This window comes from Phyllobates terribilis, unplaced genomic scaffold (genome assembly GCF_046119375.1).
Source record: "Phyllobates terribilis strain yellow unplaced genomic scaffold, ASM4611937v1 Scaffold_5__5_contigs__length_657084704, whole genome shotgun sequence".
Classification (NCBI taxonomy): domain Eukaryota; kingdom Metazoa; phylum Chordata; class Amphibia; order Anura; family Dendrobatidae; genus Phyllobates; species Phyllobates terribilis.
In genome coordinates this window covers 453,786,394-453,804,833 of record NW_027362765.1, presented here as the reverse complement: position 1 = coordinate 453,804,833, position 18,440 = coordinate 453,786,394, and the positions used below count along the sequence as shown (strand labels likewise).

Below are 18,440 nucleotides of genomic sequence, written 5' to 3'. Positions count from 1 at the left end.
TGCTAACTATACTCAAATGTCTCACAGAAATATGCCCTATTAGCAATCTGTCAAAAAACATGTCAGAAGCTGTGATAGTTGAGGGTCGGAGTGAATGCTAAGCAATGCGCCCCCTCGACCCTGGTCATCTTTTTCCAACTCTGTGAAAGTCATGTATAGGTTAGTGGAAAGCCTGTGTGCATAACTTGCCTGAGCACTTCTAACCCCTAATTAATTTTCAGCCCCCAGATATATCACTGAAATATTTCAGAGTTTCTTTTGACCTTTCGTGGCCCAAAGTTTGAGCTTTGATGTAACAGTAGGTTTAAAGCTCTGGATGCAATATATAGGCAGCAGGATGCAATTTTTCATTCCTGGTTCTGTATCTGTGTAAGGGGGAGGAGAATCCACTAGTGAGAGCAGGAGAAGATTACCCAATCACTTCCATCTCTTCACTGTATTCCTTTCCAGCAGGAACACATGTGTGATACATAAACCTGTGGGCCCTGCACATCTGAACTTTTATTATTCAAAGGTGTAGGATAACTAAAGGCCCCATATACACGAGATGAAAGTCATCCCAAAGCTGCCAATTTCAGCAGGACCGGCCGGCCATCTGATACCGACCATCTAATCATTCGGCTGACAATGTGTATGGTCAGCTTAGGGCCTTAGTCATACTTGTTTCTGCACTAACATGCATTTTTTTTTATTTTAGAAAATATTACAATTTGATGCAAATTTGCTTGAAGCCTGATGTTTTCAGATGTTCACTTACAGAAATATATGGGAATGTTTTTTTTTTAATATTATGACTATTTTATTTGTGCGAAAAGTGTTAAAACTCAGTTTTGTCAAACTATTCTACAGTTGATTAGAGATGATTTTAAGTTTATGGTTTCTCATAGTTTTAAAAGTGTTGTTCATTTTAAATTTGTTTTAATAGTGACAATGGCATAAAAAAAAGATCCATGTGCTATAAAAGTTATATATGCTTAGTATTATAGATGCATATAGCTAAGGCTGGTATAAGGTGCCAGTCGCACACAAAAGTGTAGTGCACCATGTCGGCTTATAGCCTATTAGATCAAGCGAGCTATAAGCGCACCCCACAAGGACAGACACCCTATTCCCCCCCCAACATTACAGAGCCGAGCTACATCCTTCAAAGATAAAAAAATATATAAGGTATTAGTTGATATTTTAGTTAAATTACACAAGCTTGCAACCTATGTGAAGGTCTTGCTGCACCTCCAGTAGATCACGTTGAATACTTCATTGGAATATCCGTACATTACTACCATACAAGTCATCATACGCATAACATCCTGTACTCTGGATGTCATCAATTTTAAAGGGGTTTTCCGGTTTCAGAAAACCCCTGTATACTGGCTGCAGTTAGTTTAAAGTAAATAAACAATTGGCCTTACTCACCCTCCCCCGGTCCAACGCTGAGTTTCTTTCACTGCTTTCAGTGTCTGGCTTCAGCGCTGTGCAGCAGCCAATAACAATCAGTCAGCTTTGCGGCTCGTGCCATCTGCTTAGACAGAGCCGCTAAGCTCAGTAATTGGCTGCAGTGCTGCCAGCGTAACGTCAGCACTGCAGACAATAGCAGACACTGTGTGCAGAGGCAGAGACTCAGAGCTAGACCCTGGGAGGACGAGTAAAGCGCAATTTTTTTTCTCTTTAAAACAATTCACTGAAAAAAAGGACTAAAATTCAATAAAAGACATCACTGAAAAAGAAAAAAAAAAAGCAGCCATACTTGCAATACCATGTCTATACACATAACAGGATGCAGCCTGTCCGCCATGACAAAGGTGCAAAATACTAATAAAACAACCACTTACTAACCCACCAAACATCCGTGGGGTGGCGGCCTAGTATTCAACATGCACACAGGCTTGCATAGGGTGCCATTCACACCATTACGGGAGATGCACCTCTGTCCATATTACAGCCTATTACCAACGCCCCTACTATTAGATCAGGCGGGCTGCCAATACCATATGTGCACCCACAGGCCAGACACCCCACATTACTCAGCCACCACTGGAGGGACCCGGCCTGCACCGTGCATAAGAAACATACAAAAAAGATGTATATAATGCATGAGGTATTGGTCGATATATTGGCAGGAATTTTCGGAAACTGGAAAATTAAGTCTGATAAAACTTCTTGGCAGAACTTCATGTCACAGGCAACCAAAATATGGCCAGACATATGGTACCATTTATTCAGAAACGTAACTTGGACTTTTTGGGGTTCTGTGTTAATATCCTTCATAGTTCTGGTGTCTTATGTGACAGAGGCCTCTGGACCCCCCTACAGCTCCTTCCATTCTTTCATTCACAATTACAAGCCATGTATTTGAGGAGCAGAACACATGTGCCGTTACCCAAACTGTTTGTAACTTTTCTCTCTATATAGTTTCCAGTAACTCCCATTAAGTGTTGGTCATCCACTCATCTCCCATTTTAACCAGTTTCTATATTTTACGTTAACATTTTTGTAATGGTCCATGTAATTTTGTTTCTTGATTTTATTCACATCCTCCTGTCATGTTTTTTTCTTTGTTTGTCTCCTCGTGTTTACTTCCATCTACATTAGTAACTAAGAGGCGCAAGGCTCATCTACGGCGCTTGGACCGGCGTTGGACGCTGGGCGGCATAGTCAACAGGCAACAAAGCCGAGGTGAATGGAACATTTTCCAGTATGCTGGTTGTGCTTGTATATATATTTACACCATCAGCTGTGTCTCAGGGGCCGTTCTTTCACATGCATGTTGATGCTGTTTCTATTCCTGGCGAGAACTAATCATTTTATGCATCCTACCATGTCAGCTCTTCCTTATGTCTTATGTCTATACTCTTCAGCATATGACTTTCTTATGGCTTAAAGGGATATACCAATCTTATAAAGTGATTGCCTGCTGCTAGGATATTATCCATCAAAAAACATGTGCTAACTCAACGCCACTGCCTCTTTATCCTCCAGATTGGTGGGGAGTCACAATGATCTGATCCCCACAATCATAAAGCAATGACATATCTTAACAATATACCATCACTTTAAAAGATGGGGAAACCCTTTATATTAATTATACAGTGCCTAAAGCATACGTATACTGTATAATATTGTAAATACATTGTGTTATGTATGTGTGTGTGCATATATATATAATATATATTCTGGTTTAAAGCAGGTAGTGTAATGAGAGTTGCAATCATAATTCTGCAGGCTTCAGAGCAAAAATCTTAAAGCATTCCCAGCTGACTTACTTGAAGTGTAGCCTTTATGCAAGTACTGTACAATTAATGAACGGTAAGTGACAACTTGCAGAATTGTGAATACATGAGCTAGTAGGTTTGCATAATGATTTAATTCAAATTATGTGTTTTTGGAGTAAGACCTTCAAAAAAGCAGCACATTCCTAATCTAATATACTGATATCAGAATTGTCTTCAATATAAAACTTGCAAAAAAACAGGAAATTAATATTCTCTTTGTCACAAACATCCCTTGCTTGCTGCACATTTGACTGTAAAGTGGTACTCCACTTCTCACACTCGTCAATGAGCGGAGTGCACCAGACAGCCAGTTCACTCACTGGTTGCCACCACTCGCCATTTTGTAAGGCCAGCGATGCGCCTAGTCTAGGTAACACATTAGTGTGCACGCACACCCATTGTTGCAGCACCAAACAGGTAAGCTTAGCTCCTAGCTCACTGACATAAAGAGGGTAACACACCTCAAATATACTTTCCATCTTTGAGGTTGTGGGTACCAGCAAGAAATAAACTTTTCAGGCCCGATTCATTAAGACTTGCTTTGTACATGCCAGTTTCAATGAAGGGTCGTGGGGGAATAAAAGGCATCTGATACATTAAGAGGGTCACGCAACATCTTACAAGTGGTGTGCCTCGCCAGAAATATTACTCCAATCATGGATTGGAGTAATATTTATGGCATAAAGTACTCCACAACTAATCATAAATTAGATGGGTGAGCATCTCCATGACCCTCACCCCGCCCCAGCTCTGCCCACTTTGGCATAGCTGGCCAAATCTGACATAATAATGGCACAAATTGCAACATTTTTGCGCAACCCCTGTGTTGTAAGACCAGTCTACAGTAGCTGACAGTACTGGACCCTGAGACTGAAAACTATTTTTGAAAATTACAACAAGACTCTCCTTTTTTACAGTGGTTGTGGTAAAAAAAAACACATCCATTCTGCAATGTATGAACACTGCCAAAGACCATGGACAGATATTTTTCAGTTTGTTGTCTATGGGGCAACGTAGCTCGGTGTGGGGCAGCGGAACTGCATACCAGTCAGTGTGTTAATGCTGATTCCTGTCAACCTATGGAAGTGTCTACAGTGATGGATCCATGAAGGTCCCACTGCAACTTACAAAACTTCCATCAAAGCACCACCTTAACTTACACAACTTTATAGGGTTTGTGCCAAGTTTAGAAGTTATTCCTTATCCTAAGGGTAGTGGATAGCTTCCCTATTGCTCGAGGTCTGACCAATGGGAGCCCGATCCTGATATAACGAAGCACAAAGCACGTTGTCACTGGTTGTCCAATAGGGAATGAATGAAGCGGATGTCTGTATGTATAGCTCTTCCTTTATTCAGACAGGGTTCTTCAGAGTTCTTCAGGGTTCAGTATAAGTTTCAACTGTTGGAAAGACAGCAGTTGTGAGGTTATTTCTTATCTTATGGAGAAAGTGTAACTTCCAGAAATGGAGAAACCCTTTAAAAGATCTGCTGCTAACATCGTAGCACCAAATACGACAAGACACTTTTAGAGGTCTTGTAGTGTCCATGTCTCAATGGATCACAGCTGTGTTGGTGTCATGACTCTTGTAACTTTATCTTTATGACTGGTGGATTTGTTGATTAATGCCTATATATGATTGAATACTCCCAACAAGTATCGTGCAAAATGTAATATATAGAAGAAACCATCACAAAGTACTACGGAACACATAAGGTTCCTATATGGATAATGAGCTCCAGTCTCTCTACAGTTTCCTCCTTTACACCCACATCCCAGTCATAGCAAACACACAGTTTCCTGATTAACAATTCATCACTCCCCTTTATATTTTTGTTAAATAAGAGCAATAAAAATATGCATAAAACCACAGCCTCCACCAGTGTAGAAATTCTGCTCCCTCTGGGAAAGGCTTTTCTCCGTGCAGAGCATCGAGCAAGATAAGGGATGTAAAGGCTTGGAGAGATTGTTGACTGATGGAAAGTATTTGAGAATAAAGTCTAGCTGCGGTCTCAAGCACAGCACACGTTTTCTGTTAATAATATTCAATATTAGGCTAAATTCTAGTTGGCTTTTAGCGCCATCTGTGTAATGTGTGGTTTATGCATCTTTTATTAGGGAGGTTCAGAAATGTGGCCCCATGTTATTGACGTTGGAAAGTCTTAGTATGAAATCTCTTGTACCCATTACTGGCCTTTGGTTTGCAGACAAATATGTAGCTTATACTCTAGTCTTGTTGATGATTTACTCAATCATCTTATTAGTTACCGAAACCCTCCACTTTGGGACTGAAAAGTGACTATACATTTCTTAGGTGTAGACACCCTACCTCAGATCGGTCGTCCATTCTTCTTGCTTCCAAGATGGCCACCGCAGTAGGCCGAGGAGTGCAGTGATAAGTCTTGACCAGAGCGCCCCTGCCTTTCCTGTTACACAGCACAAGAAAAGCGGGAAAGGCATGGTTCTTACTTACCACCGCACTCCCCAGTCCACTGCGGTGGCTTTCTTGGAAGCGGGAGGAAAGGAACCCTGATCGGAGGAGGCACCAGGTAGGGTGATTAAACATCAGAAATGTATACTCATTTTTCGGTCCCAGGGTGGAGGGTCGCTTCAAGAGTCAACATTACAGTACCATGTGGACGCTACAGGGTATATGTAATACTGCATGACGTTAAGGGTGCAGTCAGACAGCCATATAACACAGGCGATGATCACATCGCAATGCTCGGACTGGCCGTCGGCTCTACTGACCAGAATGTGGCAGCTGCCAAGAAATACATGTTGTCACGTTTCGGTTAGGAGAGCCACCGGCCAGTCCGAGCATTGTGATGCGATTGTCGTCTGTGTTTAATAGCCGTCTGACTGCCCCCTCATTCAGATGAATTGCCTACCAAGTAACAGTGGGAAATATGATTATATAGCAGATCCCACTCAATCTTGTAGGGAAAGAGGCCCTGATTGGGGCCACCTTGGGAACACCCAAATAGCTACTAGGGAAAAAAACATACACTTTAATGCTTTATCACTGGCATACATACACGGACCAGTCTAGTTGACACTACTTGACCCCGAGACTGGTAAACCCTTAATAAAGTAGCACTTGGGCCAAGGAGGTTGTATTTGAGGTTGAATCTCCAGTTTTAACTGAGCTTCCAAATTTTCTTAAATGTAGCAGATGGTTTCTTCTTGACATCTTTCCCCTCCCTAGTTGGTTAAATTGGCTTATACTCGTGGGTTAAATCAGACCACTATGTGGAACATAATAGTGTTCCTTCATTTTTAGAGTCCATAATTATAATCATTTGGAAATTCCATGCTATATTCTCAATACACCATAAAAATAGCAGTAAAAAGTATGAGAATCCAAAGCCAATTTCATAAGAGCCTAAGTGTTTCCTAATGACGGAGACCACATAGTGTTTGTTTATATACAGTTTCTTTGTTTACCTCCTTGGCTTTTATGATTTTTTTAATGGGTTTTTATTCAGATGTAAGCAAAAGAATAATTTTTAATAAATGATGTGCTTCCCAACAATGAATAACAACCATGGAATATGTTTGCCACATGCTGAACCTTCCAAGTATGTCCTTGATGCTGTTCCACACCAGTAATTATTACATATTCTGTGGTCGTTGTATCATGGGTCGCCAGTCCAGTCTTGCCATCCGTATTTCACAGAAACTTCAATTGCTCTTGAGCACATTACTGAGAATGTACCCAATACTGCAGCTATGGAAATAGTATTGTATACTGTAATCGCATGATTATACAAATTACAACCATATGCCTGCAGCACGTTGGTGAATAAACACATGCTTGACGTAAACCAACAGCACCATTGTTCTCAAGGGAATTTCTGAGATTAGTATGTAGGGTCTGCTTTTTTTCCATATGCAAATTGCCTCATCGGAGAGGAAGCGGACATGAACTCTAGTGCCACCTATTGGAGGTAGCAATCATAAAAGTCAATATCGACCCTTTAATAACTTAAGATAAAAGCCGAACCATAATGTCAATTTGCAGACATGTGTTTTTGGATTTTGCCCCTCGTCAGTGCAAAGCATGAGATCTGAGATATGATTTGGCTGTATGAGAGACCTCTGACTGAGGTCTAAGGGGTAATATTTCTCCTTATGGAGAGTGACATGCCTGACATGCCAGTGTTAGGAGACTTACAGGCCATGCAATGTGCCTCTGAGAAATTAAGGAGTGCTACTTCCTATAGGTGGCACTAGAGTTCAAGTCCTCTTCCGTTCTGAAGAGGCAATTTGCATAATTAATTTCCAAGACAGGCACTGCATGGCCTATAAGTCTCCTTACATTGGCATGTCACTCTCCACAAGGAGAGATGTTACTCCTTAGACCTTTTTTTTCCAGAAACAGTGCCCATGAAGTATTTTATGAGCGTCCTGCCATCATGGCAAAAGTCATTGTGAAGGGCCAGGAATGTGGTGAGCTGTGACATCTCCTATTTTGTGTAGTGGATCCTGTGTTGTCTATTGTATATAGAGGCGTTATAAATCACAATACAGGAGGAGGAGGAGGAGGGGTGCTGTGACATCAACTGCTAGATCCATTGTTATTAGTGATGAGCGCAAGTGCTCGTTACTTGAGTTTCCCTAGGGAGCTCGGGTATGTACGGAGTATCGCGGGTGCTCGAGTGACATGTTCGCCTCCCCGCGCCCACATGTTTTGCAGCTGTTAGACAGCCACAAAACATGCAGGGATTGCCTGACATACACAGGCAATCCCCGCATGTTTTAAGTCTGTCTAACAGCCGCGAAACATGCAGGCGCTGGGACGCGAACATGTCACTCGAGCACCTGCGATACTTGGTGCATACCCGAGCACCCTAGGGAAACTTGAGTAACGAGCACTTGCGCTCATCACTAGTTGTTATCGCCTGTATATTAAGGTGTTACCCTTCATTGTTATCCTGACGTTGATGATAATGAGACTGTTGAAAAATCTTTTGTTCAGAACAAGAAGTATGAGTCTAGTATAAGACCTAAAAATAGAAATTGAAAAATTTTCAGATTTTTTTTTATACAAGTTAATGATATAAATAAAAGAAAAAAGATGCATTATAAAATATTTAAACAATAGGTCATTTTTGATGATACATTTCCTTTAAATGTGTTTTACCATACATTTAAATCTGTCTGACACCCTGCACCCCCACCAATCAATTGTTATCGCCTCTGACGTCTGCTGGAAGTAAACAATGTATGGATCAGAACACCACAACTCTTATTATAAAAAAAAAAAGCATTGAGCACCTGGCAGCCGCCACTGAACAGCGTGACGGAGCGGAGCTTTTCCGCTCTGTGCGGTGTTTACATTTGGCCACCGTAAAAAAGTCGTGGACAACTTCTGAGGACCCCCCCTTTCTCCATAAAGAGTTGGGTACATCTAAAATTACAGTTGTATATTAGGCAAACCTCCTTATTCTCAATATGGCACATACTGTCTTTGCATGCATACAAATAACCTTTCTTGTCTTGAAACCATCAAACTAAACTATGTCTAAGGGTTATACTGTATTTCCAGGCTTAAAACATGAGATTTTACTTTTGTGACTATTTTCTCATGTTGGAGCATTGAGTTACAGCCAATAAGCACTATGACTGCACCATTAGGGCTTAGCAGGTCTGCAATAGCCAAATACATGTTCTATGCAATGGCATAAACATTTCAGCGCCATTCAGCCACAGGGACATTTTGAACTTCTAAAGCAATCTAGTTACTGAATACTTCCAACAAATAGCCTATAAAGGAGGAATATACAATATTTTATTTTTCTGTTACGGCGCTCACAAATATATAGACTAAGGGCTCGCTCACACAGCGTACACATCGGATGATGTTTTATCAGATAGCACTCGGACCAATGTTATACTATGGGACAGCACTGATCAGCATTTTTTTTTTCTCATACCGATTCGTCATGAGAAAAAAAATTGCAACATGCAGTAATTTTCAGCGCACATACTCATTCAAGTCTATGGGTGCATGGAAATCAGCAAAGTGCACTTGGATGACATCTGAGTGCAGTCCGATTTCCGCAGGTTCACAGAATGGGGAAGATGGAGAAATTTTGTTCTCCATCTTCTCCTAATAGTGTGCACACATTATGCTGATCAGAGTTTGATCGGAGTGTCATTAACATAATTGATCCGATTCTCTCGCATGGGAGAATACTGTATATGCTTGTGTGACCCTGTCCTTAAGGCCACGGCCCCACTATCAGTATTTGATCAGTATTTGGTCAGTATTTTTTCTCAGGGGTGGGAGCCAAAACCAGGTGAGGAACAATCAGGGAAAAGGTATAATAGAAACAAGTCACCAATTCTGTATTTATCACCCACTCTTGACAAAAAATACTGACCGAATACTGATAGTGGGGCCGTGGCCTTAGGTGCATTTCCGCTGCATGATCATCAGGAATGAATATTCATAGGAATGCTCGTTTCCAATAATCAAGCAGTGCAACCAGTCTGCAGATCACCCGATGAATGAACATGAACAAAATGCACATTCGTCAAGTGAAATGATCTTTTGACCGTCATTCTAAGCAGCACATCGTCCTGTGTTAACAGAACCTGTGCTGCTGAGAACAGGGGGAGCTTAGGTGCACAGGACGATCTATCACTTGTTCTGTGCGCATATTATTACGCAATCTGCTTGTCTAATAGGGCTATTAAACGCCCGGTGATCGGCAAATTACATAATGCACATGGACCTTTAAGGTGCATTTACACTGCACAGCTATCGGGAACGTTTGTTTCCCAATAATTGTGCAGTGTAAACAGGCCAATGATCCCCCGACAAACGAGCTAAACGTTTGTTTGCCCGATAATATGATCTTTTGGTTTTCCTAAAAGGTCATCATTCTCGACCGCGCATCGTCCTGTGTAAACAGGACATGTGCTGCCCAGAACTACAGCCACCTATGAGCACACAACGATTTATTACTCATCTTTCAGTGTCCAAACAGGCTATTAAATGACCACCGATCAGCAGACAAGTAGCTGATCGGCGGAGGTTTAGTGCCATTGGTCGACTGTTGTATGCTCCGCTTTAGTTAAAGGGTGGAAAGCAAGTAGGTGGGAAGGTGCACTTAAATGTTTGGCCACACCGAAAGGGGGCACCAAGCTCCTGGACTTGGTTTCAACAGTCATGTGCTGGCAGACTTCCTTTAAGGTCACACTAATATGGGAATGTTGTCAGAAACAATAGTATTCTCACTACACCTATTGCCCAGATTAGTTTGATTATTGATGTGTCTATGGCCACCTTACGTAGAGCAGGAATCGCACACAACCAAAAAATATAAATAGAATTATTTGTGTGTTTTATTTTTTTTACTTTGCTTGTTAACCACTTTGCCTTTGCACAGTTTTGCCTTATTTGCCTTTCTGCTTTCTTGGCTCAGTATATCTGGTCCCCGCTTGCCCTGCACTCTTACTGATCCATTGCTTGTGTTGTTTTGGATAACTACAAGCTGATTACATTTATTCTGTGTAAATCCTTCTAGTCTCTGCATACTCTTTATTAAGATAAATTGTAAAAAAGTAAACCCATAACAAAACCATCCCAGAAAGAAAATACAAGGTGAAGTACAAAGCATCCTGTTTCATTTGCTATCCCTGTATATTGTAAGGCAGCGCTAGTCATCATAATGGGGGATACTTGCTGCACCGGGTAAATTAAGCACACGTGCAATGTCCTTCCGGTATTCTCTCAATACAGCAGTTTATTATGTTATCATAAACCGCTGTTCACACACATAATGTCCATCTTAATTTGTCACCGGCATGTTTACACACTTAACATCCGGGAGTCTCTCAAATAGCAGACAGGCCCAATTGGCCCAGGTCACAGCCTTCAGCAAGGTAATACTATAGCAATGTCCATAACACAGTCCATGTAACAAAGTGTATTACCTTTGCCGGGTTTAGTTGCTGCAGTCCCTTTAATCCGCCACCACTGTGGCTTTGTGGCTTCCTAGGTAGGGGTCTCTAGCCGTCGTCCCGTCTAAGGCTACTGGAATGTTTCACTCACACACATCCAGTCTGCGCCTTTCCGGACTCTTCACCAAGCCGCTGCCTTCCAAGGCCACTAGCATCCACTCACAGGATCCAGTCTCAGCCTTTCAGGCTGCCAGGCTTCACTCAGCCTCACTAGGCCAAACGGTGTCCCACCCACATGGGGAACAGGCCTCATGTCTCTCACACCGAACACACCTGTCTCCAATTACCGGGGTTTATATATCCTGTGCACACATACACCCATACTGACAGGACCTTGCTGATGTCACAGTCATGTGATCAGTCAGCTGTGTGTATAGGTCCTGTGTGCTGTCCCAGTCATGTGTACAGACCTTTACTGTGCATACAGGACCTGTGTGATGTCACAGTCATGTGACCAGTCAGTTAAAGGGGAAGGTACATGGTCAGGTAAAACACATCCTGGACCATTTACAGTAATGCTAGCAAGCTGCTGCATTACAATATGCAACGCAATTTTTTGGGGGGGTAATGCAATTATCATGTTGATTACTTCATGCAAGAAAATAAACTAGAGGCAGATAGAGACGCCAAAAATCGTTCTTTAGATGTATGTTAGGTGATGGAGAATCTGGCGTTGTATCATGGTACATAGCATTTCTGTTGGGAGTAAAAATAAAAAGCTTGAAGTGTAACTAAAAATTAGTATCACTTTTTTTTTATATTTAAGTGCCCATTTAAGTGCAAGCAGATTGATGGGGGTTCAGGTCCTGAGACCCCCACTGATCGCTCCCCTCTCCCCATCCAAAAGGTGCATTGCTTAAAAGGATTGTCTGGCCTTAGTCTACAAGTCTGCAAGCACTTTATGTGACTGCAAACCTGTGAATCCTGACATCCTGTGCACTGCATGCTTTGAGGATTCTCTGGTGCCAGCGCTGGGAGCGGGTATTCATGTGACCACAAGTATGCCATTTGCATAGCCACATTTCCATCTACATTCCGACTAGACTTTGTCCAGCCTTGCTCAATACACTTGTATTGAGCAAAGCCGCACCTATCTAGTCGACATGTTACTGCATGTATGCAAATCACATAGTTGTGCTCTTGGCACTGGAGAATCCTTAGACGCAGTGTGCACGATTCGAGGATTCACAAGTCTGCAGTCACATGTAGTCAATACAAAGAAAGGGCTTTACTGCCTATGTTTTCTATTGAATCCATACCACTGCTGTGCGATCCGGGTTCTCAGACTCCCACCGATTGCTGAAAAAACCCACTGAGAACCAAGAGGTGACAGGAACATATAGCCCCTGCCTGAGTGAGCATGCAGAGCAGAGTATGGATCCAATGTAAAGAATAGGCTTTATAGTGCATAGCATCATAGCCTATGCTTTCAATTGATTCCATACAATGCTCTATGTGTGCGCTCCTGTCGCCAGAGCTGCAGACATGTTGGGGTATTTTTGAGCTATAATTGGGGGTTCTAAGACCCATTGCCCCACCAATCTATTTGCAATTAAAATGTCACTCAAATATATAAAAAAAAGTGATAAAGGGTTATTTCCATCTTGCACATTATGGCCTATTCACTATACTCCGCTGTATGACCTGTATGTATGGGGCCTACCTGCACTGCGCTGTCAGAGGAGAGGTGGCCACTCTTGCCTGCCTCCCTTTATTTAATATGGATGCTTGGCAAATTTTGGAGCTCCCTTAGAAATGAATGCAGAGAAACGCGCATGCACAGCCACCTCTCCTGGGATTTTTTTAAGATACAGATCACAGCAGTGGGACATTCTATAAATGTATAATAAATGTACAAGATGGGATTAATCCATTAAGCTGCCTACAAAAAAAAAGATAAAAGTCGGCTGAAATATGGATCATTGTTTTACTATTCGGCCAAACCATCATTTGGAAATTATTTATGAATGATGGCTGCTGACACCTGTCTGTCCACCAAAAATGCCATGTTCTTTTTTTTCCTCTACATATATTTGCCATGAATGGCTTTTGTGAAAGCTCTTTTTTTTTTACTTCCCTGATCTGCCAGTTTAATGTGTCATGTTGATGGCCAGATCATTTGTACGAATGATCCGAAATACGACTGTTCTCCTACTATATGGCCAGTTTTAATGTTAAGCATAGAGTATTTGTACCTGTCATGGTAATCACATGGAAGAGATGATGTTCTTTGCCCATCTCTGGTGACTTAGCCCTTTTTTGTATTCTAATAGACAAGTATAATAGTCCTATCACAGGGTGTCCCACTGATTGACCCCCTGGTGATCATTTCTGATCTTGCTAGTAAGTGTTCAGATTCTCTACACTGCCTCCACAGGAGAAATGGGGCATTATATAGTTAGTTCCCATTGAAATAGACTGTACATGTAACACATGAATTTGAAAGGTCCTCCAGAGAGACAGATACTCTAAAGATTTTCTGAGCTCAGGTTTATAGATCATCCTGAACTTGAATGCCAACGTGAACGTGAAGACTGTTTTCAGCATATTACACAATAATTTGCCCGACTGGCCTCTTACCTTAAATATGTTGCTAATCTGATTTTTCTTGCTATTAGAAGAAAAATATGTCACCATACAACCCTACACTAGCCAAGGAAAAGACGAGATTGGATTTGAGAAAGGTGTCACAGTGGAGGTCATCCAAAAGAACCTGGAGGGCTGGTGGTACATAAGGTAAGAGACGTCAAGAAGTAAAGAAGAATGACTCCCCTATTAAAGACGTTGACAATTGTGTATTTGTTGTAATTGAGTGTCTGCAATTTGTTATCCTCCCCCACTAACTTCTTACAAGACGCAATCTTCTCTATAGCAGAGGGCTAATTGCCTAGTTTACAATATCTGGTTGTGTACTGTATATTGTAGATCCCTGACTATGGGGGGTGGGAGTTAGTAAACCAAAACATAGCAGAAACTAGAAAGCCTAAGTGCATTAAGAGAGAAAACATTTATAGAAGACTGGCACGGATTGTAAAACTTTACATGGCGAATCCAGGAAGATGTTTGTAATACCTGTAATCCTCCTGCCCTAGCGGTGTATATAAATGCTGCCATACTCTGCTCCGGTGGATGATGAAATAGTCATTGTTTATATGTTCTAAATATATTCTCTAGAGACAGAGGTATGGTGGAAGTTTGTGCCTGTCCTCCAGCGGTATACAGTTTATCTACGCGATTTGTGGCTTTGCTTCTGGATATACAGTACAATGACTGTGGTTAAGCATCCAATGACCCAGGATTTTTTGGGGTTTGAGATGTATCCAAGATAATCCCAACACGTGAAAGATAAAAAAAGTAATTGGGGGTACATTATTAAGATCGGCGATTCTCTCGCTGGTGTTGGTGAGGGTGCATTTTGGAGCGGGTCCGGTCCAATGGGCCTCTCCATCCCCCCCCCCAACAGATGTGTCATCCACATTGCCTGGCAAAGTCTTGCACCTGCACACATAAATCGCGGCTCGCACCTGCGCACTATGCTTTACTCTACTGTGGGCAGAGCCAAAAACATAAGTGCGCATGCGCCCGCAATAGGGCAAATCATAGTGCACAGGCGCGAGCCGTGATTTATGGGCACAGGCGCAAGATTTGGGGTTGACGCGAGGCATAATCCACATCAATTAAAGAAGGAGAACGGCGAGCAGCAGCTGGTGGGGAGGGATGGAGAGGCCCGAGATCTTGCCCATTGGACCGGACCAACCCAGTTACCATAGTGTTGGACAATTTAAAAAGGTTTTTTGGGGATTTACAGGGGGAGTCAGGGTCTTGTATGAGCATTTATGGAGTGCAGCACAGGCGCTGAATAAGATCATAGTTATAGTTCATATATGACAAAACTGGTGACAGGTTCCCTTTAACCTCTGAGAATAGTTTTATTACATGAGGGCCAATTTATGTTAAGTTGTAGATTTACGAAATGGGGGGAGGTAATATTTTTTTCTTACTAGAGATGATCAAATTGATCTGCTGCAATTTAATTTTGAGCCGATTTTCATTAAAATCGCAGGTCCTGGCAAATTCAAATGACGCGCCCCCTGGGCCTAGCGTACACGTGTAGTGGGTTACCCGGAACCAGGTCTCTGGGGGGTTATAGTCTCCGTGGCGGCGACCCGGTCCCGTGGCTCAGGGTGGTCAAACCAGTGGCGGTCTTGTATAAGTTTTAAGTTAATTGTCCGACTACGCCACCCGTGGATTGCTTTCAGTGTGGACCGCCGCTGCAAGGTAGACCGCTGGGGCTGATGGTGTACGCAGCTGAGGTAGTGTGACTCCCCACGGGAAGAGTGCGGCCCCAGGGCAGTAAGTGTGGATGATGGGAGTGGTGGTGCTCGGGCGTCCCAGCACTAGTAGTGCTGGTGCGGCGATGAAGCACAGAGACGTGGGGTTGCAGTTCAAGTTCTTTACTCACAGTTCTTTATATTCCAAGTCACTCCGCCGACAATGACTGCCCAAGCCGTGCTGCGTCCACCAGGTGCGGGGGCTCGGCCAACCCCCAGGCAATTCCAGAGTGTGGCACAAGTCTCCCTTCTATTCCTTTCTCTGGCCGTGCCCCACCAGTGACACTACGTCTGTCCAGCTCCCGCGGACCTTCTCTTGGGAGGGCTTCGTGCTCACCTCCCTGACCCTATGTGGTGTGCCTTTCTAGTAGGTGTAGCGAGGGGTCGCACCAAGATATGATCACGACCTCCGGTTCTTGGTTAAGGATTAGTCGCCTCTACCAACTTGGGATCCGGTACCCTGTTCTGCCAACCCATCACCCGCAATCTCCTGGGTCCTTAAGGTTCCTTCTGCCTTTGTGTCTCTGGGCCTCTCTTGGTGTTCTGTTCCTTCTTACTTTCCTTTCTGTTTCCGTTCCTTTCCTCTGGCTCTGGCCTTCACTCTAGGCCTGCCTCGTGGAGCTGGGCCCAGACTGAGCCACAGCTCCCTGTCAGCCCTCTCTGGCTGAACTCCTCTTCTCCTCACTCCTCTGACTGAACTGACCCAGAACTAAGATGGTGCCCACCTTTTATACCTCCCTCTAGTGTATGAGCCCAGGTGACTTGCAACCAATGGGCTCTTACCTATGCCCAGAAACCGTCCCCTCCTGCTCCTACATCACTGGGTTTTCCTCCCCCTTCCCCACTCCAGTCAGGGACAGATTCTGTCGTGCCTGCATTACTGTCTTATGGGAGCACCGTTGACCTATCCCCCGGAAATGGGGTGTGTGTGATGCATGCAGCTAAACGAGCCCTGGTCCACACACCGTCCTTACCGGGGAGTGGAATATCACACCTCTGGCAGAGGTGCAATACCCCTGTAGTGGCCGAACCCTCGGGGCGCTACATTCCCCCCTGGTAAACCACAGCACGTCCTCGGGCTGGAAAAGAGCAAAGACAATTTAAAACGTACAAAATTTTAGAATGCATTCACATATAAGACAATAACTATCAGCCCATCCCTTTATGGGAGGCACTTTTCTCTTTTAACGTTACTGGTACACTTTTTCTCTTTTAGCAAATATTACATGACTTTCTTCGCACACATAAAATACTATAAAACTTTTAGCAGCATATAAAACTTTTCATTTTAAAACATCTTTAAGTAAACATTTTCTTGGGTACTGGCCGCGGTGCAACTTGTTACCAGGTGTTCACTCTTCTTAAAGGTGCAACAGTCCAGTAAATTCGTCCTGAGGTAGACGTTGCAGTCTATTTATAAAACCAGTAGGGGGCGCTTTAGGAAGCGCAACTATTTACAAGATGGCCGCTCTCAGTCCTCGGCCAGGTAGGGAGGGGGATGGCTGTTCTCAGTCCCCAGCCAGATAAGGGGTATAGGGGATGGGGCAACTTTTCAAACCGGTAACAGTCCCACAACAGTTCTTGTACCCTGACAGGTAATTATTTACATTTGTGCGCTGCCACTTTTCAGTAGCGGTGTCCTCCTTGCGCACCTTCTTCCGGGTAGTCTTCAGGCCCGTCCGGACCCTCTTGACTTTCTCCATAATCGTACTGTAGCTCCTCCTCTGTGAGCCGGTGGACGTGGAGGGCATATAATCCTTTTGCGCCCTTGTGCCGGGTGTAGGTGACCACGTCACCACTGTACAGGTCACGTCCGTGATGCCCCTCTGGCAGGTGACTCTCGACGTCCCTTCTTGTCACGAAGACGTCGTTCGCGGCCTCCGGGTCTCTAATGAAGCCCCAGCTGTGCTCCAGCAGAAACTTTACTACGGTCCCGGTGGCTCGGGGACCGCGGGCGGCTTGGGGATTCTGACAAGCTCTCCGCTTCTGTTCTGCGCTTCGGGCTTGGAGTCGCTCCTCCCTGATACACCTCTCCCGCCCCTCTCTCTCAAAGGTTGCCAGCTGCTGACGGCAGGATTCCAGGCGACGGGCTGCGTCCGCCCGGGTTTCCTGGGTGAACCCCATTAGGTTTTCGCCAGTGGGGTCCCACTCGAACTGGACATCCGATAGTGAGGGCTGGGTGACTTCCACAGGCTCCGGAGCAGGTATCAGGGGCTCGCGCGGGGGTTGAACTCTCCATGGGCGGCCACTGATCAGCTCGGCCGGCCACACCAGGGGCAGTCCATCCGGGCCGGTGTACTGGGCGAATAGATCCGCACCCAGGGGTAGTATGGCAGGGGGCCCCGGGAGGGGAGCAGCGCCCGGGGGCACTCGGCCTTGAGACCAGGCCGGTGGTCGTCTGCTGGTCGTGCCCGGGAGTGGCGCAGTCAAGGTAGGGGGCGCTGGTGAGGCAGCGGCGCCCGGGTGCACTAGGCCTTGCGTCCCGGCCTGTGACGTCTCTCTCTTTACTGCGCCCGGGGTTAAAGGGCACGGCTCGGGGCGGGGCGTAGCAACGGCTCTTGTCGTCTGAGGCCTAGTTGGGAGTAGCGGAGGCGCGGTGGCAGGTACGGTTCCCGGGGCTTCGGGTCCCGCAACGGGAGGCGGGGGCAGGCTTGCGGCCTCAGGGCTTGGGATGATGATGTCCCCGTTACCTGCCTCGGTCTCTGTGGCCTCCTCCGCGGCATCGTCTTCGGCCTCCGGTCCACCTTCACCGCCCTCGGAGGCAGGCGTGCTGCTCGGCGGTGGTAGCGCCTCCTGCGGTCGGATCACGGCTTGCCGGGCCAACTCCTCCTTCCACCCGGCGATCACGTCCCGCTGTGCCCGGACCAT

General features: G+C 44.6%; 1 protein-coding gene across 7 annotated transcripts in view; it reads left to right on the top strand.

Annotated features, from left to right (window-relative positions):
• Nucleotides 1-18,440, top strand: part of SH3PXD2A (SH3 and PX domains 2A) — a 376,426-nt gene that overhangs the window by 338,286 nt on the left and 19,700 nt on the right. For 5 of the 7 annotated variants that reach the window (XM_073685347.1, XM_073685346.1, XM_073685349.1 and 2 more), the window contains 2 exons: nucleotides 2,590-2,673; nucleotides 13,860-13,977. In XM_073685347.1, the coding sequence (XP_073541448.1) occupies nucleotides 2,590-2,673; nucleotides 13,860-13,977 (202 nt within the window). The remainder of the gene's footprint in view (nucleotides 1-2,589; nucleotides 2,674-13,859; nucleotides 13,978-18,440) is intronic. The other 2 variants (XM_073685348.1, XM_073685352.1) reach the window with 1 other exon arrangement.